General features: G+C 41.4%; 1 protein-coding gene across 5 annotated transcripts in view; it reads left to right on the forward strand.

Annotated features, from left to right (window-relative positions):
* The window catches only part of LOC141750840 (clathrin heavy chain 1-like), a 37,245-nt gene extending 16,624 nt beyond the window's left edge, over positions 1 to 20,621 (forward strand). The window contains exons 8-34 of one of the 5 annotated variants that reach the window (XM_074606659.1): positions 131 to 331; positions 455 to 607; positions 1,245 to 1,367; positions 2,107 to 2,244; positions 2,450 to 2,614; positions 3,028 to 3,208; positions 3,583 to 3,746; positions 4,531 to 4,656; positions 4,960 to 5,102; positions 5,711 to 5,945; positions 7,903 to 8,025; positions 8,436 to 8,581; positions 8,971 to 9,154; positions 9,675 to 9,867; positions 10,369 to 10,526; positions 10,622 to 10,786; positions 11,219 to 11,326; positions 11,676 to 11,843; positions 11,925 to 12,074; positions 12,920 to 13,051; positions 13,397 to 13,507; positions 14,083 to 14,253; positions 15,042 to 15,263; positions 15,983 to 16,003; positions 18,193 to 18,272; positions 18,686 to 18,774; positions 19,290 to 20,085. In XM_074606659.1, coding sequence (XP_074462760.1) covers positions 131 to 331; positions 455 to 607; positions 1,245 to 1,367; positions 2,107 to 2,244; positions 2,450 to 2,614; positions 3,028 to 3,208; positions 3,583 to 3,746; positions 4,531 to 4,656; positions 4,960 to 5,102; positions 5,711 to 5,945; positions 7,903 to 8,025; positions 8,436 to 8,581; positions 8,971 to 9,154; positions 9,675 to 9,867; positions 10,369 to 10,526; positions 10,622 to 10,786; positions 11,219 to 11,326; positions 11,676 to 11,843; positions 11,925 to 12,074; positions 12,920 to 13,051; positions 13,397 to 13,507; positions 14,083 to 14,253; positions 15,042 to 15,263; positions 15,983 to 16,003; positions 18,193 to 18,272; positions 18,686 to 18,774; positions 19,290 to 19,405 — 3,966 coding nt within the window. In that variant the 3' untranslated portion in view covers positions 19,406 to 20,085. Of the gene's footprint in view, positions 1 to 130; positions 332 to 454; positions 608 to 1,244; positions 1,368 to 2,106; positions 2,245 to 2,449; positions 2,615 to 3,027; positions 3,209 to 3,582; positions 3,747 to 4,530; positions 4,657 to 4,959; positions 5,103 to 5,710; positions 5,946 to 7,902; positions 8,026 to 8,435; positions 8,582 to 8,970; positions 9,155 to 9,674; positions 9,868 to 10,368; positions 10,527 to 10,621; positions 10,787 to 11,218; positions 11,327 to 11,675; positions 11,844 to 11,924; positions 12,075 to 12,919; positions 13,052 to 13,396; positions 13,508 to 14,082; positions 14,254 to 15,041; positions 15,264 to 15,982; positions 16,031 to 18,192; positions 18,273 to 18,685; positions 18,775 to 19,289 lie in introns of all 5 variants that reach the window. The other 4 variants (XM_074606655.1, XM_074606658.1, XM_074606657.1 and 1 more) reach the window with 4 other exon arrangements.
* The last annotated feature ends 1,811 nt before the right edge of the window (positions 20,622 to 22,432 follow it).

Here is a 22,432-nt window from a genome sequence, read left to right on the forward strand (position 1 = left end):
TTTGATGAAGATCTCCACACTGAAGGCTTAAGAGTAGATGCTTCAGTGTATAGCTTAACACCGGTTTCTTGACTAATACTGTTCAGCCTTCACTGACTAAACGTTGCTTCTCTCTCTTGTGCCTCTTCAGGGAATCCTACGTACCAGTGATACAATCAGGAAGTTCCAGAGTGTACCAGCTCAGCCTGGGCAGGCCTCTCCCCTGCTGCAGTACTTTGGAATATTGCTTGACCAGGGACAGCTGAACAAGTTTGAGTCTCTGGAGCTCTGTCGCCCTGTCCTACAGCAGGGCCGCAAGCAGCTTCTGGAAAAGTGGCTGAAGGAAGACAAGGTAGGCTCAATCATGACACTAGATGAATTCTGTTGCCTTGTAACAATTGAGTGTGAACAATACTTTTGTTGATGCTACATCTCTGCATTCTTCTGCTTGACAAAATACCACTTCTGACTTCAGCTGGAGTGCTCGGAGGAGCTGGGAGACTTGGTGAAGACAGCTGACCCAACCCTTGCACTCAGTGTCTATCTTCGTGCTAATGTGCCAAACAAAGTGATTCAGTGCTTTGCTGAAACTGGTCAATTCCAGAAAATAGTGCTGTATGCTAAAAAGGTAAAGTTGTTTGTCACAAACTGCTAGAGTCTATCTTATGTTTGTTGTGTACATTCTCAAGTTATCTTCCATGAGATAAGTTTGACTCCTGTCACTTAAAACTGATAAGTAGGTAAGATTGAGAAACAGTGTTTTCTTCATTGCCATAGCGCAAATCATAATGTATGACTAGCAGTCTGCAAAAAATTAAATTCAGAACATCCAGACTTTTACAAACCTATCAAATTAATGGAGTGGCTCAAGGTTATTCTAGAGAATAAAGATAAGATTCTTCCTGAATTCATACTCTTTTTTTTTTTTTTTTTTTTGACAAATTGCAAAGCAATTTGCCTGATGTCCGCTTGTAAGTTTAGGACCTTGGTTGGTAGCTAGTGTCCTAAGACTGTTGAAAGGTTTGTTCCTAGCAGGTTTTTTACCTAGCAAAAGAAATGCCTTGGTGCAAGTTCAGTTACTAAGTAGGCTAATACTGAATTTCTGTGTTAATAGATGAGCAATGCTTTTGTCTGAGAATTCCTGGGAGATGGGGAATGCGCATGGCAACCTCACAGCAGTTCATGGTACCTATGCTAGGGAATCTGAAGGCTTAAAAGATGTGTAAAGCTTCCCAGACATGCATGACTGTTTCTGAAATCTCTAGGTTGGCTATACCCCAGACTGGATCTTCCTGTTGAGAAGTGTGATGAGAGTCAATCCAGAGCAAGGCCTGCAGTTCTCTCAGATGCTCGTACAGGATGAGGAGCCACTGGCTAACATTAACCAGGTGATGCCTACAACAAGAGTTCTGGTCTCTATCTAGATAGAGGTAATAGCATAGTACCATTTTGGGCACTGGTAAGGCCAGTGCAGGTCTCTAGTTGGCTTGGTTAGAAAAGTGACTAAAGTATTCTAGTCAAGTTTGGTTACCATCAAGTCTTTAGAGGCAGGTGTGCCCTCAAGTTCTTCCAGAAGCTTTCTGGCTTAGTACTGTAACGTTGATAGTGAATCTGTCACAGACTTAGTCTAAGCAATGGAGTGTTACTGTCCTACTGTTGGCTTTAATGGAGCATACATTAACTCTTTCCATGTAGAGAACTTACGAGAAGATGAGCCAATAAACCTGAGTTGAGTGCTGTCTGCCAGTGGCCGCTTCTGGTTAAATGGACAGAGAAATGAGGCAAAAATTTGCATTATTAAATAATTGAAGCTACTTAGAAAAAGTCTTAGCAACTATCCCAACAAGAGAGAAGGGATAGGATTTGCATGCTGTATTAAAACTAAATAGAGTGGGTGGCAAAATCTGGCATAATAGCTCAAAGTAATGTGCTTCTTACATTCTAGAGAAAAAGAAAACAAAGTGTGAAATTTGTCTGTTACCATGGTAGTAATCCTATGAAAACAAAGGGAATATAGTGTGCTAGGTACTGTGATGGGCTGCCTTTCTAGCCAGGCCATTAGAGTATACAGATAAATGTGCATGTGTGTATATAGACCCCCTTCTCTAACTTGACCAATCTCAACAGATTGTGGATGTGTTCATGGAGAACAGTCTTATTCAGCAGTGCACGTCTTTTCTGTTGGATGCCCTGAAAAATAACCGCCCCGCAGAAGGCCACCTTCAGACTCGTCTCCTGGAAATGAATTTGATTCATGCCCCACAGGTAAGACCTCTTACCTGTTTCCTCCAAAAAGTGAAGGAGAGACAGTAGTAGGCTTGCACAAGAATATGATGTCTGATACTGTTATCCATGAGTAGTTCAGCAAAGTCAAAGACTAATAGTGAGTCACTGGTGTGACTTTTCAAGGACTCTTAGGCTGAGCTACTGTGACTCTCTGACAGTCTGAATATGAAATGTTACCTTATAGGTTGCAGATGCCATTCTTGGAAACCAAATGTTTACACACTATGATCGTGCTCATATTGCCCAGTTGTGTGAAAAGGCAGGCTTGCTCCAGCGAGCTTTGGAACACTACACAGATCTCTATGATATTAAACGTGCTGTCGTTCATACTCACCTCTTGAATCCTGAGGTAAGTCTGTTGTATGGAGTAAGAAAGTGAAAGCTTAAGTAAAGTGAATATTCTTTAGCACTTCTGTAGCTGCAAAGATTCCTGCAGCCACTGCAAAATGGTTTGTAGGTAAGTAGCACATGTAGCTGTGATTCAAGAACATTTGTCCAGTTAATGACGAATTAAACCATAATCTGTACTTTTGATGGCTTAAAGTTGACCTCAGTTTCCCAGGTGGGGATTTCAAGTGTTCATTCCAAACTGTATTTTTGTAGTTGTAAAGATGGTGAGTGTGTTTCTTTTAAAGTCTTTTGTCTTAGAGCATGGGAGACTTCTCTGTAGTAGCTGGGGTAGAAACTCTGACTAGTTGCCACATTTTAGAAGTCAGTCAAATTCGGTGTAAGTTACTGAGTAAAATTTTTTTCTCTTTGCAGTGGCTTGTGAATTTCTTTGGCTCTCTCTCAGTTGAAGACTCTGTGGAGTGTTTGCGTGCCATGCTGTCAGCCAACATTAGGCAAAACCTACAGCTCTGTGTGCAAGTTGCTTCTAAATACCATGAGCAGCTTGGTACCCAGTCTCTTGTGGAGCTTTTTGAATCTTTCAAAAGCTATGAAGGTACAGTATTAGAAGGAAGCAGCTTACTTGGAAGCACTACTTGATTGAAGCTAATCGTAAAGATTGTGGCTTTAAGAGAGCACTGTTTGTCACGTGGCTGGACCTTAGGATGCATTTATCAAAGTGAGCTCATCACAGTGAGTTCTAGGGGTGACTTTGTTCTAGACAGTTTCTTAACCCTTCTGAGTAAAGATCAGAAAGAAACATGAAATCTGAAAGAGGGGAATAAAAATCCTTCTGATTTTTCCTGCGGTTGAATGAAAGCTACTATTTCAGCAGGGTTGAACTAAGTTACAAGCTGGAGTCCATAACAGTCTGCACTTGCTTCACTTATGCTTCTAATTGTGTTGTTAAAAACATGCGGTTCTTTCTAGGACTGTTCTATTTCTTGGGTTCCATTGTAAACTTCAGCCAGGATCCAGATGTTCACTTCAAGTACATCCAGGCAGCTTGCAAGACTGGTCAGATAAAGGAAGTGGAAAGAATCTGCCGTGAAAGTAACTGCTATAACCCAGAACGGGTGAAGAACTTTCTGAAGGTAAATAATTCTATCCAATGGATTGAGCAGTTCTCCATTATGTTTCGCTTAGCAGCACAGCTACAGCCTTCTAGTGGAAATACCAACTTAAGGTTTAGCTGGCGTGGCTGTGAGTAGTCTACTTTGTAGCTGGAATAGGAGTCTGATCCTATTCCATGCATATAGTGGGTCCTTCTAGGCTACCTCTGGGAAAACAAGCCCAAATTCAGCCTTCCTTTAAAATTAGGCTGTATGATATAACTAAACTCACGAATATGTTGTCACCTAACGATAGGTGAATCCAGGCTGGCAGAAGGAAAGACTATGCTGAAGTATTCAGCAGGAGCTTTATCAAGGATATTGGCTGGTCAAAGCTTATTAAAACTGGAGTCAGCCTGTACTTAGCACTTTGCGTGCTTTGTGAGTGGTAAAATGGGATTTTAATGTCACTTTATTTTGCATTGTTACGTTCTTGGCCCAGCAACTGTCTTCTGAATTGGTATGTGAATTGATAGTCATTTTGAAGCTAGAGATGTAGGCCTAATGTGGCACTTCATAACGAGCCTAAACTTAAAACTCAACTGACAGATGGGCCACATGGCATTCATAGTGGGTGACTTGCTTTTGAAATAAATTTTCTGCTTGCCAGTCTCAAATTTGAATGTATTGTGAGTTCTAGTGCTAAGGGAACTTGGTCAGACTTTCTTGCCCTGAAAAACACTTCAGCAAATGGTGGTTGCTTACTTTTTACTTTTTTCTTTTTTTTTTCTTTTTCTTTTTTTTTTTTTTTTTGCACAAAATACAGGAGGCGAAGCTCACAGACCAGCTTCCCCTGATCATTGTCTGCGATCGTTTTGACTTTGTTCATGACCTGGTGCTCTACTTATATCGCAATAACCTGCAAAAGTATATAGAGATCTATGTACAGAAGGTAAGGAGAATCCAGTTTTTAGCTCTTGCTCTTTCCTTCCTACCTTTCAGTAGACTAAAGCAGAATATGCTATGTCTCTTTTGCTCACTCTTCTAGTGTGGAGGCTCTTCAATCAGCCTTTGTCTATTACAGACCTATAAGTATAGTTTTTCCTAGAACGTATATACAAATATGTCAGTAACTTAAGACTCGCTGCTCTAAAGCGTAGTTTAAATTGTTAACTAAAACTATCCCATGTGGAAGACTGGGGATGGCTTATTAGTAATGCTAATAACTAATTTTAATGATGGTGGCTTATTCTAGGTGAATCCTAGCCGTATACCAGCAGTGGTTGGAGGGCTTCTTGATGTGGATTGTTCTGAAGATGTCATTAAGAACTTGATCATGGTGGTTAGAGGCCAGTTCTCAACAGATGAGCTGGTGGCTGAAGTGGAAAAAAGAAATCGGTAATGAAAATGTATCTGTAGACCCCAGTGTTGGGCTTTCCTGATGCTGGTATACACCCAGATTGAATTGGATGAAGTTTTGTTGACTGATACAATACTAGTATTGTTTTATGTTTCTTTATAGAAAAGCAGCTTAGATTTGCTAGTCAGTCTCTAGATTATTTGGGCCATATGGGAATGCCTGATAGCGCCGCATGATGAACAAACATGGCTTTTGAATGCTTCCCTTACAGCCAACTATGGCATGTGCCTTTAGAGTAAATCTGGATAAAACTGTCTTGACAGTCTTGTTGTAGGCACACAGCAGCATGTAATTAGTTTATAGTTACCTGTAAAATGAACAAATGGGTTAAGCATGAAGAGCCAGCTAATAGAAGAGGAGTTGAAAGGAAAGATTGCAAAACTAGTGGCATCTGCAGCCTTCCCTGTTGTTAAACTGCAGATCTGTCCTCCACTCGTTTAAGACTCATTAAAAATTACCGGCTGGTCTCCATCTATTTTTAAATCTGACCATCAAACTTGCTTGAAGGGAAGGCCAGGTGTTAATGGATAGCTGTCGAGCATACCTCTGTGTGACTTACAAACTTAAAATGTTTGCTTATTCAAAGGCTTAAGTTGCTGTTGCCATGGCTTGAATCAAGGATTCATGAAGGCTGTGAAGAACCTGCGACTCATAATGCCTTGGCCAAAATCTACATTGACAGTAATAATAATCCAGAGCGGTTCCTTCGTGAGAATCCTTACTATGACAGCCGTGTAGTTGGCAAATATTGTGAAAAGAGGGACCCTCATCTGGCCTGCGTTGCTTATGAGAGGGGGCAATGTGATCTGGAACTCATAAAGGTTAGCAAAACTGTGTTTATAAGCGTGTTAAAGAACTACTTGTTGCCTGAAGTGGAGAAGCCTAGCTGGCTATTTGTCTAATGCTTACAGAATCCTGTCTTGCAGTCTAACTCAGGAGTTGAGGTAGGCAGGATTCTTCTATGTAGAGGCAATAATTTTTATGATGATGAGAACAACTCTTATACTATATGTCTGAACTAAAATTGTACAACTCTGCAACTTTAAGGTACCATTCATGTCTTTCATCGACTGATTCTGCTCAAAATTAATTTATTTGGCCCAGCTAATGAATATGCCTGCTGTTAAACCCTTGTTAATTTGATATAATTTTTTTTTTTGAGTCGTGAGCACTTGATTGGCAGAAGGGACAGGCTGTCATCTATCATGACTCTACAGTAGGAAGAAGAGCTTCCTTGAAACTAGAACGGGGCTTGTAATTTTCCCTTACCGTGGTTGACCCTTAGAGTTGCTCCAATACTGAACTAGAAATGAGGAAAATAAATGTTGACAGTCAAACTGCAAGGACTTATTCCGATAGCATTCCTCTCCTATCTTAAGCCTATTGATTCCTAGGACCTCCCTTGGAAGTTCAAGGGCAAGCGAAATTCCCAGGCTTCTCCAAACACATTCTAGCCTCGAACTAAACAACAGAGCTTAATGCCAGATTGTAGTGCTTGTGGCTGCTGAGAAAGAAAACATCCTCCCTCCTACCTGCACTTCTGCACTAGTATATGCAAAGAATGTCAGCTGTGTAGGGGTAAGAACTAGCTTGTTTTGCCCTGTTTCAAAGCAAATAAATGCTGTTCCCTGGCAAGGCCTGTCCTGTGAGTGTTAGAATGGTGGTATGATCTAGGCTTGCTGCTGAAAGTGGATGGCTTTCCAGCCTGAAGCAGCTCCAAAACAACAACCAAAACCAAAACAACCCCCCCCCAACCAAATGAAAACAAACAACAACCACCAAACAAACAAACAAAAAAACCAAAACCAAACCAAAAACCCCCAGCACTCAACTGGCTACATCTAGCTTTTTTATTTCAGCATATGAAGGTGGCTTAGAGTTCTTTTGCTGGGAAACTTTGCTAGAATAAGCTTGATCATTCTGGTTAACTGTAGAAACCTGTCAGTACCAGCTTCTTCCTTGGATTGATGTTCTGAGCAGGTGTTTCTGGTCATGCAGAAAAGATCTTCCTTCTGTAAGAATTATTCTTGAGACATTGCCTCCTAGAAGAGGGCTCAACTCCTGCAACTAATAGATGTACAACATAAAGCAAAATTATGCTACTACTGATTTTCTTACAGCAAAGTACTTGAGATTCCAAGAACTAATTTGGATACTAACAAAAAATGACCTGTTGGTAGAAGGTGGAATAGGCCTCTCAGGTTTCTGCTCTTCTAGTTGGGAGTTGAAGCTAGTGGTACTAATAGGAACGTAATTCATAACTCTTCCTTGCTGCGCTTCTGTAGGAGACTTCACATGTATTCTGTGCTCTTAACGTTTTAACAGGGGAATCCAAGCCACTTGCTACTCTGAACACTGCTAGTGTAAAGTTAATGACACGAAATACATAACCTGTTTCTAGCTTTAAACACCAGCACCATTCCTTAGTTCACTACATAACACTGCCCAGGCAAGTGGCTCCCTTTCTAGATTTAAAACTTAAGTTCTTCAGGCTTCTGCAGGTCTTCACATCAAACAGAAGCAAATAGTTACTGTGAAGCCACTGTCACAGTATTTGTGTGTCGGGCAAAACCAAGAGAAGCTATAGAAATTCTGCTGGAGACCTTCTCCATGAGCCTTCCAGATCAGAGGTTGGGTAAGAACTTGTCCGTGGCATTTAGCATTGGTCAGCAAGTAGTTCTAGTCAGTCTTCTAGACTGTCTGATTCATAGTTAGCTAAACCTGTCTTGTGGTACTAATCCTTAACACTAACAACAATATTTGTAACTTCTCCTTCAGGTCTGCAATGAGAACTCGCTGTTTAAGAGTGAGGCTCGCTATCTAGTACGCAGGAAGGACCCTGAGCTCTGGGCAAATGTTCTGGAAGAAAACAACCCATTCAGGCGGCAGCTTATTGACCAGGTACAGCACAAAGGCTAAACTTTCAGTATGAGGAGACCTCAGGATGTCTCAGAAACATTATGGATCGTTAAAGTAGCTGTCTTCTCCCACAAGGTCCCTTGATGCCCCATCTCAACCATAGAGAAACTAAGAGTTTGAGTGGCAGTTATTAACTCTGACCTTCACGGTCAGAAAATTTAGTAAGGTATTTTTTCTGTCCTGTGGAATGACCTAACTTTAGTGAATTTGCCCCCTATACAGACACAAGGTGTGACTTTAATAGCTATATCCAGTATAGAAGTAGCTCTTTCTTGCTGTCTGTGACAAAATATTCTCGAAGTTCTGAAGTCTTAATTTTTAATTCTCTGGAATAGATTGGCAAATATCTCATTTGGGGAAAACACTCAATAATTCCCTGCCTTCAAATCCAGGTTGTCCAAACAGCTTTATCAGAGACGCAGGATCCAGAGGAGGTTTCTGTAACTGTGAAAGCTTTCATGACTGCTGACCTGCCTAATGAATTGATTGAGTTATTGGAAAAAATTGTGTTGGATAACTCTGTATTCAGTGAACACAGGTAAGAGGAGAGCTTTGTCCATAAGTTTAGCTTATTTAGTGCCTTTATTTAGGTTGTGAAGTGACCCAAGTTATTTGTGGGCCTCTTGCTTGCAGGACATACACAATCTTAAATGTGTATAATCAGGTGAAAAAACAGAATTTAAAGTGCTCTGTGCTTTAAGAACAGAGCTAGTTCACTCTAGAACACTGATTGAGGTAGAGAAGAGAGAACATTGATATTGGCAAGCAATTTCTTTTAGAAGGCAAATATCAGTGCTTCTCAGTCTGGGGGTAAAAGGTTGTTGCTAGTGACAGCAAGCGGGTGTATTTTTTTGCATGTACAATACATGTCGCTTAAGCAGTGCACAGTAACACCTGCTTATAGCCTCTGCCTTCTGTTAACCAAAGGAATCTCCAGAATCTGCTGATCCTGACTGCCATTAAGGCTGACCGCAGTCGTGTGATGGAATACATCAACCGGCTGGATAACTATGATGCCCCAGATATTGCAAACATTGCCATCAGTAATGAGCTATATGAAGAAGCTTTTGCTATATTCAGAAAATTTGATGTTAATACTTCAGCAATTCAGGTGAGGCGTGGTTCCTGCATGAAGGTATAGAATGCTAGTAATAGAGAGAATGAGAAGTGTACCATTATATTGATTGTCAAGGAGTAATCGGTATTCTCAAGGGGTGGGATTATGTGCAAAGAATAGGAAAACAAAGTCAAAGTACTGACTTCAGAGGCTGATCTGGCCAAAGTAATCAAAAAATGTTGGGGTGCTGCACATGCTTGGCGTGTGTCTGCTGCATTTGATTCCGAGTGGCTACCTTGGAGACTCATATGGGAAAAGTGCAGGGGGAAGTAAATGCTACTACGCGTTGTCTTTAGGCCAGCATTACTGACTTCTGCAAGGCAGAGGAGAAACAGTAGCAACAAAAGTCTCATTCTTGATGCCTCTACTTCATTAGACAGAAGCGGCTGTTATAAAAGCAGTTAGCTTCATATTGCTTACACAGAACAGCGTATGCGCTTAAAGGAAGAGTTTTGTTAGAACGGACAACGTTACAAGGCTTTGATTTTTAACTTGAAACTTCTATTTCAAACAGGTGCTGATTGAGCACATTGGCAACTTAGACCGTGCGTATGAATTTGCAGAGAGGTGTAACGAACCAGCAGTATGGAGTCAGCTAGCCAGAGCACAGCTCCAGAAGGACTTGGTGAAAGAAGCTATTGACTCCTATATAAAGGCAGATGATCCATCTGCTTACATGGAAGTTGTTCAAGCAGCTAATAGAAATGGTAAGGCAAAGCATCATCAAACTTAGGATGGTTTAGATATGAGATAGGTTATTGCATCTACATCAAGCTGCAGGGATTCTTGAGACTAATGAATTCTGTTTCGGAGGAAACGGGAGCAGTCAGTACGTGGCATGGATGAGTCAATGTTTAGTGAGATTCCTGTCAACAAGCTTGTCTGTGTTCCTTCACCAAAGATAGATCTTCATGTGGAGATAATTTGGACTACTATCATCTTAAATATAGCCAAGTATAATGTATTTATTTAGCTGTATGTGGCAGAATTGCTTGCCAACTGGACTGTAGAATAGTTGCAAGAAGTTCCATCTTATGTGAAGGTGACTTGGGGTTTAGCAGGGAATTCCTTAACTGAAATGCACACGGCTTAGTATCATGGTGGAAGAGATCCTCGAGGCTACTGGTGAAAACTGTTCCTAAGGTGGGCAAGCTGAGCAACACAGGATGTCTAAACAGAGGATCTTAAACATCTCTTCTCTCTTCAAGATAACTGGGAGGACCTAGTCAAGTTCTTGCAGATGGCCAGGAAGAAGGCTAGAGAGTCTTATGTAGAGACAGAACTTATTTTTGCTTTGGCAAAAACTAATCGTCTGTCAGAACTGGAGGAGTTTATTAGTGGCCCTAATAATGCCCATATACAACAGGTATGTCTTGATCCACAGTTCCCATGTATGACTTGCTCTTTAGCTGACTCCTGATTCTGGCTGTTACCCTTGTTTACCTTGAACTCCTAATGCAGGTTGGTGATCGCTGTTATGAAGAGGGGATGTACGAAGCAGCGAAACTACTGTATAACAATGTATCTAATTTTGCTCGCCTGGCTTCTACCTTGGTGCACCTTGGAGAGTATCAGGCAGCAGTGGACAGTGGCCGCAAAGCCAACAGCACGAGGACTTGGAAGGAGGTAACCTAAACTCGTGGGTTTTCTTTAATATTCTGCAGAATGTGCTCTACTGTTGCTTCTGACTGTTGCTCTGGAGCATAACTGGGCTCCTTTGCTCTGTCAGTAATGTGGGAAGTAAAGAAGAGTTAATTCATGACTATGTACAATTAGCTTTAATGGTAACTTGCTACCTGTTTCTGGCTACAGAGTATGTTTGTAGCTTTATAAGCTGTCCTCTTGCCCAAGATAATAAAGCTTGATTTCAAAACAGTGTAAATGAGTGGCAGAGATTTTAATTCTAGAGCAAGTGTTATGGAAATACCTATTTGGAACTGTATGTAAGCCTCAAATGTGGTAAAGCTTTACTAATTAACTTTCCTTATAATACAAGGAGATTAAGTAAGCATTGCAGTATTCTCCTGTTAACTGACTATTTGCTAACTCTCGTTACAGGTATGCTTTGCCTGTGTGGATGGAAAAGAATTCCGCTTGGCACAGATCTGTGGCTTACACATAGTCATCCATGCTGATGAACTTGAAGAGCTGATCAGTTACTATCAGGTTAGATCACTGTTCGCTGTTAATATCGTAGAAGACTCTAGACAGCATACTTGTATCCACTAGTAAAGTGGACACAGATGAAACCATGATACCCTGTGGGGCTAATCTTTAAATTCATTCTTCCTCCATCTCTATTTCCTAATAGCTGCATGCATTTTTTTCTGTAGTAATCACTGTCCCTTCTTCAACAATTCTGTTCTCTCATTGGAATCATATCTTACTAGTCTAAGCACTCCCACTTAGTGAGAAAAGCAAAGCATGTTGAATTTAATTAAATATGCATTTTAGCAAGCTTTAAGTGCCAGTTGGCCATGAATTTGCAATTAATCCTTATTTTCTTAACATCCAGGATCGTGGCTACTTTGAAGAACTGATTGCCCTTTTGGAAGCTGCTTTGGGCCTAGAGCGTGCTCACATGGGAATGTTTACCGAACTTGCCATCTTATACTCCAAATTCAAGCCTCAGAAAATGAGGGAACATCTGGAGCTCTTCTGGTCCAGAGTTAATATTCCAAAGGTATGTAGTAAGGTAGCTACATTGTGCATGAAGTTGGGAAGCTGTCAGTGAATCAAACTGACTGATTTCTTGTTTTATCAGGTGCTCAGAGCTGCAGAACAGGCTCATCTCTGGGCAGAACTTGTATTCCTCTATGACAAGTATGAGGAGTATGACAATGCAATAATTACTATGATGAATCATCCCACTGATGCCTGGAAAGAAGGGCAGTTTAAAGACATAATTGCCAAGGTAAGTAAGTAGTTAACTAAATAAAATTGCTGAAAGTTTCTTTCAGAACAGAGGCAAAAATGCACAACAGAATTGCTGTTTAGAAAATGAGTTTGCTTAAGCTGCTACTCAGTTTTCCTGCTGTACTAAAACAACTTCCACTCAGTTTAGCACAGGAATTAATCTAATCTTACACCTTTTGGTTTTCTCCTGTGCAGTGTATTCTATTGAGTGGCAGCAGCTAGCACAGCATGTCTTCAGAGACTGCTCAAGGTCATACAGGTCACAAGCAAGAGGCACAACCAACCTCCTTAATACCTTTGAGCCGACTGCTGTCTTAGTCTGAGGCTGTGACTGTTCTAGAAAGATCTCTGCAAATGTTTCCAGCTGTTTCAGTGGGAGAATTATGGTGGGCAGTCCCATGAATGCAGCAGAGAATAGTGAGTTGATGAATAGTTCAGACAAGATTTGAGACTGAACACATTCTTATTGGCCCTATGGGTTTCAAGGCAACAACTTAAAGACTGGTAAAGGCTACAGACTTTACTGGCTTTAGGAGTTCAAGAAATGGTTATGTGAACCTGTAGTAGGCTATCTGTGCCAGGATCTCTTAACTGTGGATGAGTTAGAATTAGTTTGTACTACCCCTGGCAGCTTGTGACTTCACTGTTGGAAGCAGATGGCACAAGAAGCAGTCATAAGATTGAACAAGAATTCTGTGTGTAAGTGTAACGTTTCTGGCCTCTAAAAGGAAAGTTATGCTCTTAACTTAAAGTCAGATAAACCTTGTGCTGAGTTAAGTGATCCAAACTAAGCACCTTAGGCTTACTTGTGTTTGAAGTACTAACTAGCGTCTAACCATGCAGGTGGCCAATGTGGAGCTGTACTACAAAGCCTTGCAGTTCTACTTAGACTACAAACCTCTACTGATAAATGATCTCCTGCTTGTATTATCTCCACGACTAGATCACACCAGGACAGTCAGTTTTTTCTCAAAGGTGAGTCTGGGAGATGGTAGATGAATAAGAAATCGTCTTGCTCAAGTTAAGACACTCCAGTCTCTGGCTGGAAAAAAGGGCTGACGTCTTTCAGGTGACTTTGCCTCCAATATAAAGGACTGAGAAGCAGCCCAATCTTGGCTTGATCTGCAAAACACTGGAAGAGTTAGCATAACTGGCCTAGGAGGCTGTTTTATTTTACCTCTGGCAATACAAGATGCATTATCTGAAAGGGACCTGACAGTAAGCACAAACTCTTGTAATAACAAGTGGGAACTTGTTTCAGGAGTATGTAGCGTAGGAAACGGTATACCTAATTTTGTATTGCAATTGTCTTAATTCCAGGTTAATCAGCTGCTTCTAGTAAAGCCTTATCTGCGTTCAGTCCAGAACCACAACAACAAAGGAGTTAATGAAGCTCTAAATGACCTTTTAACAGAGGAGGAAGATTACCAGGTGAGCCTCACAAAATAGATTGCTGAGCCTGAGGGGTGCTCCTCTTTCGCCAACAAAAAGAGGCTGTAGTTTGGTTGTTCCCCAACTGACGCAGAGTAATTCCCTTGAGTAAAAGATAACTTCTGCAATGCAACAGTAGTGGGGGTGGAATCAGACCCTTTGCGGGCAGGATTCTTGAGATGCTGTGATGATTTGCAAACAAAGCAGATGCCGCAGTTGTTTTTCTCAGAAGAGTCTTCACAAAGGTCAATATGACATGTGTACTCTACTGGGCAACACTTCTGTAAACAGATTTGCTTCTGGCCCCGTTGGATGCTATTTGGAAGACATGCTTTGTCTTCTAAGGTTTCCTGTTCTGTCAAGTGAGGTCAGTATGACTGAGTTAGCATCTTGCTCTGTTAAAAATCGTCTTTTGGAGAGATGCATGAAATACGTAGGGTAAACAAGCTGTAGACATAGTATCAATGTCCAGCTGGGGGAAGCTGAACACTTGTGCGCCATGCTTAGATGCTTCTCTACTTTAGTTCTCACCTACTACCATCTGGAAGCACGTGTAACGGTTCTCTCTCAAACAGGGTTTGAGAGCTTCCATCGATGCCTATGACAACTTTGATAATATAACGTTGGCTCAGCGTCTGGAAAAGCATGAACTAATTGAATTTAGGCGTATTGCAGCATACTTGTATAAGGGTAACAACCGCTGGAAACAGAGTGTGGAGCTATGCAAGAAAGACCGTCTGTATAAGGTGAGTTAATGCAGCCTTTCTCCCTGACTGTCAAAAAGAAGTCTGAAGTATAGATATCCTGGATACTGAATGTGTTTTGTTAGTTTCAAATATTGAGTTCTAATTAGTCTTAGCCCTTCACTTGAAGTTTAAGGAAGGACTCTTAGAGCAGAAGTGTTCGCAATTTCAACTGCATATCTTAAATCTAATTTAATAATGTTATCCTGTACTTGGACATCTGTGTATATCAGTTAATGGTATGTGTACAGTTTTCTGTATCAGTATGGAACATCTTCTGTAGAACCGAAGGACTTAACACCCTTGTAAGGATACAGATGAAAAACGATTACACCATCACTTCAAGCCTTTAGTGAGTTCACATGGGCCAGTTTTTTGCCTACTCTGTAGGAGAGCTGGCAAATAGTCTGTCTTGCCACACGGCAAGCAGTTGATGCAATAGTCTCTTCTGCTCTGGGTAATCCTTAATATCTAATGGTGAGGTAGGTGGGATACCAGAAAGGTTGTTTATCTTCTCTGCTACAAAACTAAGCAAAATCTCATTAGGTCACTTCAAGTACTTACAGAAAACCTGATGGATAATGTTAGTATCTGGGTTGCCTCAAACCAAGAGAACTTAACCAAGCTCATGTACTGTAGCTTGGCTCCTACAGAACTTGCCTGGTGTTAAAGACTACCTTCACGGAATGCCAAATACCTGGCTTATCCTAGCTAGCAATGAGATATACATAAGGTATAAAGCAAGATGTTAGCAGGCAAGGGTCAAGCTTAACTGTTGTCCTTTTCTGTAGGATGCTATGCAGTACGCTGCAGAATCCAAAGATGCAGAGCTAGCTGAGAAGTTGCTTCAGTGGTTCCTGGAAGAAGGCAAGCAGGAGTGCTTTGCAGCCTGCCTTTTCACATGTTATGACTTGCTGCACCCAGATGTAGTGCTTGAGTTGGCCTGGAGGCATAACATCATGGACTTTGCAATGCCTTATTTCATCCAAGTGATGAGAGAGTACCTTACCAAAGTGAGTATTGCATTGGATAAAAAGTTAAGGCTTCTAGTCTGCTGGATGATTAGCATTATGCAAAACAGAGCTCTTTGCATGTATTTGCAATCTTGTTGTTCCTCATAGATGAAGTCTTCTATGAAGTTCTGCGGGTTTAGTCACTTCAGGCTAACTAGCAAAACTTATTAATAGATGTCTTGGGAGTTGAAAGATGTCTAGTTAAACTTTTGCTTTTAACAGTGGGCAAGGAACTGTGTGCTTTTCAGAGCAGCTTCATAGTTGATGAAGCTGAAAACTTGGTGAGGACAACCTGCATCACTCTTTACTTCGTATAACCATGAAAGCATTCTCTGTTTTCTTGTTACAGAGAATACAGCTTTTGAGTAACTAACAGGACACACTAGTCCTACATCAGCCATAGGAGTAGACTGCTGAAGATGATTTTTTTTAAAATGGAAAACAGAAGTTTAGATGCATAGTCTGGCTGTACAATACTGATACCAACAGGTAGTCCTCAACTGAGAGAAAAGAGAGAGACATTCTGATTAGGTGTTGTCCTGAAATGCTTGTCTCAAGCAGCTCTAAGATACTAAGCTAAGTTCCTTCCTTAGAAGGCGCTAGGGTTGCATAGGACATCACAGTAAAGAACTTCATTAAAATGAGTAATCTAAAAGTGACTGCTTTGGATTGCTTCTAATCAAGTCATGTTAAGTATTCCCCTCTGAATTTTCTTGCAGGTTGATGGGCTGTTCTATAAGGTGACACTCTGATTTCAAACTCTTTGTGTTCGTGTCCCTCAATATCCTAGGTTTCTTTTACAGGAATCTAGCTGTAGCTTCTGCCAGAAGAGCACTATAATTTAGCTCTAACTCATTTCCTGTTCACTTTCTAATGCTAAAAGGATAACTATTCACAAGAAACTTGAAAATCCAACCAGGCTCAGTTCCTCTTCATGGGAAACAGAAGCAAGTGATTGAGGAGGACTTGAGTGTTGTGTGTTTGGGCTCCTGTTCACTCTGTTACAGATATCTTGTAGCAGGGAGGATGTTGTCCATAATTAAACAAAAAAAAGGCAGTTGCCACGTAATAGGATGTGTCCTAAATGCAAATTGGATGTTATGCTGAAATTACTGACGTGTGCAATCTTTCAGGCATGGCGAGTTCAAATAGTAGCATAGAGCTTCTGTAAACTTCTCGCCTGTTAGTATGATGAAAATCCTTGCACAGATCTTAAAGGCTGCTGCCTCCTCATATTCCACGGAGGAGAAACTTGCCACACAAGTTCACCTGAACTCTTCCATGTGAGGTTTAGGTCTAAAATAATGGGTTTTAAACTGCTGGTTGGATTTACAAGTAATCACACGTACTAAATACGGGATAACTTGCCAGAAGGAAAATCTGCATGGAGAGAGTGGTTTACAGTGGAACTAATTTAGTCTGTTGAATTAACTGCAAAACATGGAATTAGAGAATGGGCTTTATAAATGTGGTTTGTCTAAAATTGCCATGTAACTAACTTCAACAGTACAAAAGAACATACTAGTTTATCGGTGGGGTGTGTACATCTTCCAGAACTTCTCTCTCTTCTATGCATAAAAAGGTGTTAAAGCACAGGATAGCCTATGTCCCAGAAGGGGCCAGGCACACAAAGTATGATGACACTCATTTGGAAACCTTTTGAACAACTTCAAATTCTCAGCAGCAAATCACACAGATGTTTAGGCATTCCCGGAGAGCTGCTCTTGTCCCCTTTTCAGGGTGCCTGCTGTCAGCATGCTTGCTGTTTCTCCAACAGAGGGAGTAACTGCACTTTTGTTTCAGATTTCTTAATGCTTTAGGGCCAGTAAAGAGGAAAGTCTAATCCAAGAGAGAGTGGGAATCCCGGGTGATAAGTAGAGCAATACAATTAGTTTGAAACTGACAGATGTCAATTTCTTTGATCCATAGTAATATGGATAGCGTTTGTAACAGAAGTAGTGTTATCCTGAAGAGGTGTTAGGCTGACAGCTATAAATGAACCAGTTAAAGACCTACTGCTATTCAAGTTATTAACTTGAGTTACAAACTTCAAAAAGTCCAGGAAATTGTTGAACACCACACCTAGATAACATCTCTAAAGTATAATAGAGACTCCTCTTGCAGCACTTCTCTGACCAGATGTGATTCTTGCAGTGGGAAAGGAGGATGAGGAGCAGCTGAAATACAGCATTGGGCTAAATGTAGGTTTGCCCAGGATGTTAATACTGCCTGTCCCTGGAGGTGTTTAAAAAAAGGGTAGATGGGGCACTTAGGGACATGGTTTAGAAGTGGCTTTTGTCAGGGTAGGTTAAAGGTTGGACTTGATGATCTTAAAGGTCCCTTCCAACCTCAGCAATTCTATGATTCTATGTATCTGGATGTGAAGCTGTGTGATTTTTATGACTTTCAGTCTCAATGGTTCTCTTATGGAAGATATAACTTGTTAAACTTGAGAGAAGGAAGATGCTGTTGCCTTCTCAGGTTAGTCCCCCCGCCCCCAATTCAAAGTTGTGTTCAGGGCTCCTGCGTTACTGTAGCACTTTCACAAATGCGTTTTAGCTTTATTTGACACAACACGGATCTGTATAAAGCTCATACTACTAGACTACTTTCCATGATGGTTCTAGAGTTTCCTCTAAAAGGTCATAGAGTTAACAGTTACTAGAATAGGGCCCCAAAAAGTGTTTCACTTGAAGGTAATGATGATCTCAGCTGCATTTGACAGCTATTGTTTATTGCAATAAACCTCAAGCAATTGGGAGGGTAGATTTACAACATAGATTGCTGGGAACATGCAGACTTTTGTAGTCTCCAACTTGAACTAATAAAATGAGCACTTGATGGTTTAGGTAGCAGGCATGAAAAGCCTTACACGATGGTGCGATTCCTAGACAAGGCCTTTATACATCTCCTGTTCACTTCGATGTAGGTGGATAAACTTGATGCTTCTGAAAGCCTAAGAAAAGAAGAGGAACAAGTAACTGAACCCACTCCAATAGTATTTGGTAGGTGAAAGACTTGGCTTTAATTGATTACCTATTGTCACTCTGGTCTCTTTTTGTGGAGGTGACTTAAACGACTACCTTCAGTTGAAGTAAACTGGTTTCAACTAGATAGTAAAATGGTTGTCTCTGCTAGATGAACTGCATAAGTTGTTGAAGTGGCATCTCGTTCTTACAGTACTTTGATTCTTCAGCTGAAGTATTGCTCCTCTTACACGGCTCAGAACTCTAGCCTAGGCATAGTCTTTCAGTGTGGTAGCTGGACAGGGAATACCAAGGTGTGCACAACCCCTGGAATAACTTACAGAGCATGCAAATTCCTCCTGTTATTCCTACCTGAGAGGAATGTGTCTGCCTTCTGCTCTTCCAAGTAGAAAGGCAGACTGGCTTTCTAGCTCACCCATTTTAAGACACGTGCAGCCAAAAAAACATGGCTGTCCTCAAGTGTGCTGCTATCCTAGAAGCCCTTCTGAAGAGGCATTCCGCTAACAAGCACCTAGAAGTGGCTGGTAAGGGAAGGATGTGACTGGCTTACTGTCTGATGTAAACGTTAACCTGAATTTAACATATGCGTGAGGCATTTGTGCTCCTAATGACGAAGACAAATCTGGCAAGCTATGTTTGGGCCTTTTGCAGCACTCTACAGACTGTGAGACCTAACAGACCTAACTATTTGCTTGAATTGCTTCACGCTTTGACCGTGCATGGGTTAAACAGTACCGGCTTGTTTGGCTTTCAGTATGGTCTCTTCAAAACAAGCCAGGTTTATCATGCCCTCAAGATCAGTTGATACTCATCTTCCCTCTGAGTTCTGCCTTGCTTTTGTAGTTTTCTGGTAGGAAGAGCAGATGGCCTAGGTGCCCGCTCTGTGCTGCATGTTGAGTAATTGTGTGACTTGCTAGTGGATGCTTGCACAGAGGCTGATTTTTAGCTAAAACTTCATGCTCCTGTCCCACAGTACCGCTAGCATTAGGGAAGCTTGGGTTTTCAAACTAACTTTCTTGTTTTTCTCATGTTTTTCTAGGCCAGCAGTTGATGTTAACAGCAGGCCCCAGTGCAGTACCTCCCCAGGCAAACTTCCCATACGGATACACAGCACCAGGATTCACCCAGCCGCCTGTTTACGGTTTCAATATGTAACTAGCTCTCTGACAGACCTTCACTGTCTCTGTTCTCTTCCTTCCCGTCCCTTTTTAACTTCTCCAAGAAGTGTACAATGGTCCTAAAGGCACAGATGACCTTCTGTTGGCTGAACACACTTGCTGCCCGGCTCAGTGAGGAGACTTCAACGGGATGCCTGTTACTGTTATTTATTGATTATTGTCCGGTTACATTTCAACCTCTGAAAGGCAGCTTTTGTTAATGACATTGTGAGACTCTTGTCTGAAGTTAAGGCACTATTTCACTAACTCATATAGCAATAACTGCTTGAGGCCAGGGGGAAGAGAGCATATTTTTCTTTCTTTTGCAAAGCCTATTGAAGGCAGCTGGGAAATTGCCTGGCACCAAGTTGTTAAAGCTTTAGCTGAAGCTACTAAAGTAGCAGGGTTGTTAACAATTCAGTGAAGCATCTCGTTAATAATGGATTGTTGAAAGCTTGTGTACATCTGACTACCCCATTTTATTTGCAGTCTTATGTGCAAAAGAAAATGGGCTTTCTGATATTTGTGCTCTGAATGTTTAGAGGAATATTGGGAAGGTCTCCTTTTCTGGACAATAATGTTGTTGGGGTTCAATGCTGTTGGAGTCTGTTCTATATTTTCTGGAGTAGATCTGAGACTTGAAGAAAATAAATCTTCTCATGCCAGAGAGCAAACACTTCCCAGATCCTTTTTGTTTAACAAGAGAGCATGTTACTTGTTGATGTTAAATGGTACTAAAGGAAACCTCAGCTATATGTGGCAAGTGAACATAGGAGTGTGCATGGGCTGCCAAAGTACTAGAGATGCAAGAGCACAGTGTCGGGGTTGGGGAGGGGGGACACACTGCTAAAATATTGAGGCAGTAGGGAGGGTCATAATCCTGACTTTTTATTTGCACCTTTAACTGATTCCGGCATTGGCTTCCTGCCACACCACGTTCTGACCCTGTCTGGTGGGCAGAGTCCGCACCACCTGAATTAACAGGGTGCAGTGACTCGGTTCTGCTATGCTGCAGTAGTATCAACAGCGTGTCCATCACCCACCTCTTTCTTTGAGAATGCCAACAGGGATGTATTATTACTTTGTGCCACTCTTCAAATACATGTATCATTAACGTTTTATGTACTTAGATAACAATGTATAATTTATGGTTATGAATCTTGTGCTAATCTTGAATATTATAAAAGTCCAGCTATAAATGTAAAACTGCAGTATCCACTGTGTGGTTCTAGTCTTAATATCTTGGGGGTGGGGACTGGTTAGTAGAAATACACTACCATTAATAGCATCAGGTTTCTTAATCTGACAAGTAATGATGCCAGGCAGGAAAAAGGGAAACTTGGGCCCAAGTACCTAACATAGATTGACTGAAAAGGGAGTTGCGGTCTCTTCTCTGGACACGTCAGCACACTGCCACGGGTGGAGGTCATGCTGCAGGAGGCAGTCACATGCTTACATGACTTCATTCACAGGACTGGAAAAGCTTCAGTCCTGTGCTGAGGGAGATGCTGCAGGTAGTGTCTTCTCCACTAAAATACACTAATATAGCAGCAGTAGTGATAAGCTGCACTTTTTCATACTGAATTCTACTTGAACAGGGCAAAACATCTTTAAATGCCAACCAGGAGAGACTGCCAGGGTTGTGAAATCAATAACAGCAGACAATGCTTTGGCACAATTCTAACTAGTATATTGTCTCCCTTGGTCACTGCACTGTGATAGCAATGGCAAAGAGATGTGGCATCCACCTCCCTGATACAGGCTAGAGTGCTCCAAGTGTTGATGTAACATACTAACCTCAATTTTGTACTGATCAGCACTCAGCAGCTCAGCTGGAAATACTGAGCAGCTAATGAGGTCAAGCAGATCTGCGCTCTGTCTAGTCTTATTCCTGGCAGGAATTAGCCAGGTAGCATGCTATTTTCCAGACAAATGGTACTTATATTTTGTAACTAGTTCCTTGTGGGTCAAAAGGAACTTGAGTGAGGCAGCTGGAACTGAAGACCAGCTCTAGGATTTGTATGACTGTAGGAGTTTCCTTTCTCTCAACTTGAAAATTTAGTGTGACTTCATAGCAACGATTACAAGCTGATGGTGGAATACAGTAGACTGCTAGATTAAATACTAAAACAGCTCTTGGCCTGTAGAGAATTGAGCTAGCCTGTCCAGAAATCTAATTACAGGAATGACTGAGTTCTCAAGGAAAGCAAAACTGCCAGCTCTGATGAACAGTCTTGCTTTAATTGCTCTCCTGGTATCTTGAGCTCTTGCTAAGTATAATGGCTTTTATAAATTCTGTAATCTTGCATTCTAAAATGCATCTGGAAAGGCATACTCCCTGCCATTACAGTGCAGCGGTACCTAAAATGTGGAAGAAACTCTTGCATACCAGAGTACTTCACTGTTTCCTTAACAGTTAAGTTGTTCTCAGCAGGAAATAACCCCTCTTTTAGTGGGTTAAGTGGAGGGCTTAATCCAGTTGATGAAGTCGTAGTGTCCATCCAGGTTTTCAAAAACTCGGATAAGATTGCTTTGCAGAAAACCTTTAAAACTAAGCTTCTCACTAATCCCAGCCACTAGTGCTATCATGTAGAATGATCTGTTCACGCAGAACACGCTGCAGAGCGCAGCATCTGGAGACTAACTTCTGGGCTTACGATACTGTGCAATAGTATGTTGCCTGAATGTACATACAGGCTTTTACCGACTCATGCTTTTCTGTGAGAAGCAGTATGGATTTCCTTTTGTAACAGCTCTTGCTATTTGTCAGACCTTAAGGGGGTTTTCCCCAGTCTGGCACGCTTTGGGCACCTACAGATCTGGCATCAGAGATGACAAGCAATGTGCAAGCACTGCTGTGCATCTGCTTCAATGTCTTGTGAGCTACGTGGAAACTGATCTCTCCACAAATGACTGCAAGGACATGTGCTCTTGGCATAAAATTCTGACCTGTACTCAGCTGCTCACTCTGTGCTAGCACTTGAGCTCCTTACGCTATCCTTTTCTCCCTCGCATCTTTAAAGGT

Source organism: Larus michahellis, chromosome 13 (assembly GCF_964199755.1).
Source record: "Larus michahellis chromosome 13, bLarMic1.1, whole genome shotgun sequence".
Lineage (NCBI taxonomy): Eukaryota > Metazoa > Chordata > Aves > Charadriiformes > Laridae > Larus > Larus michahellis.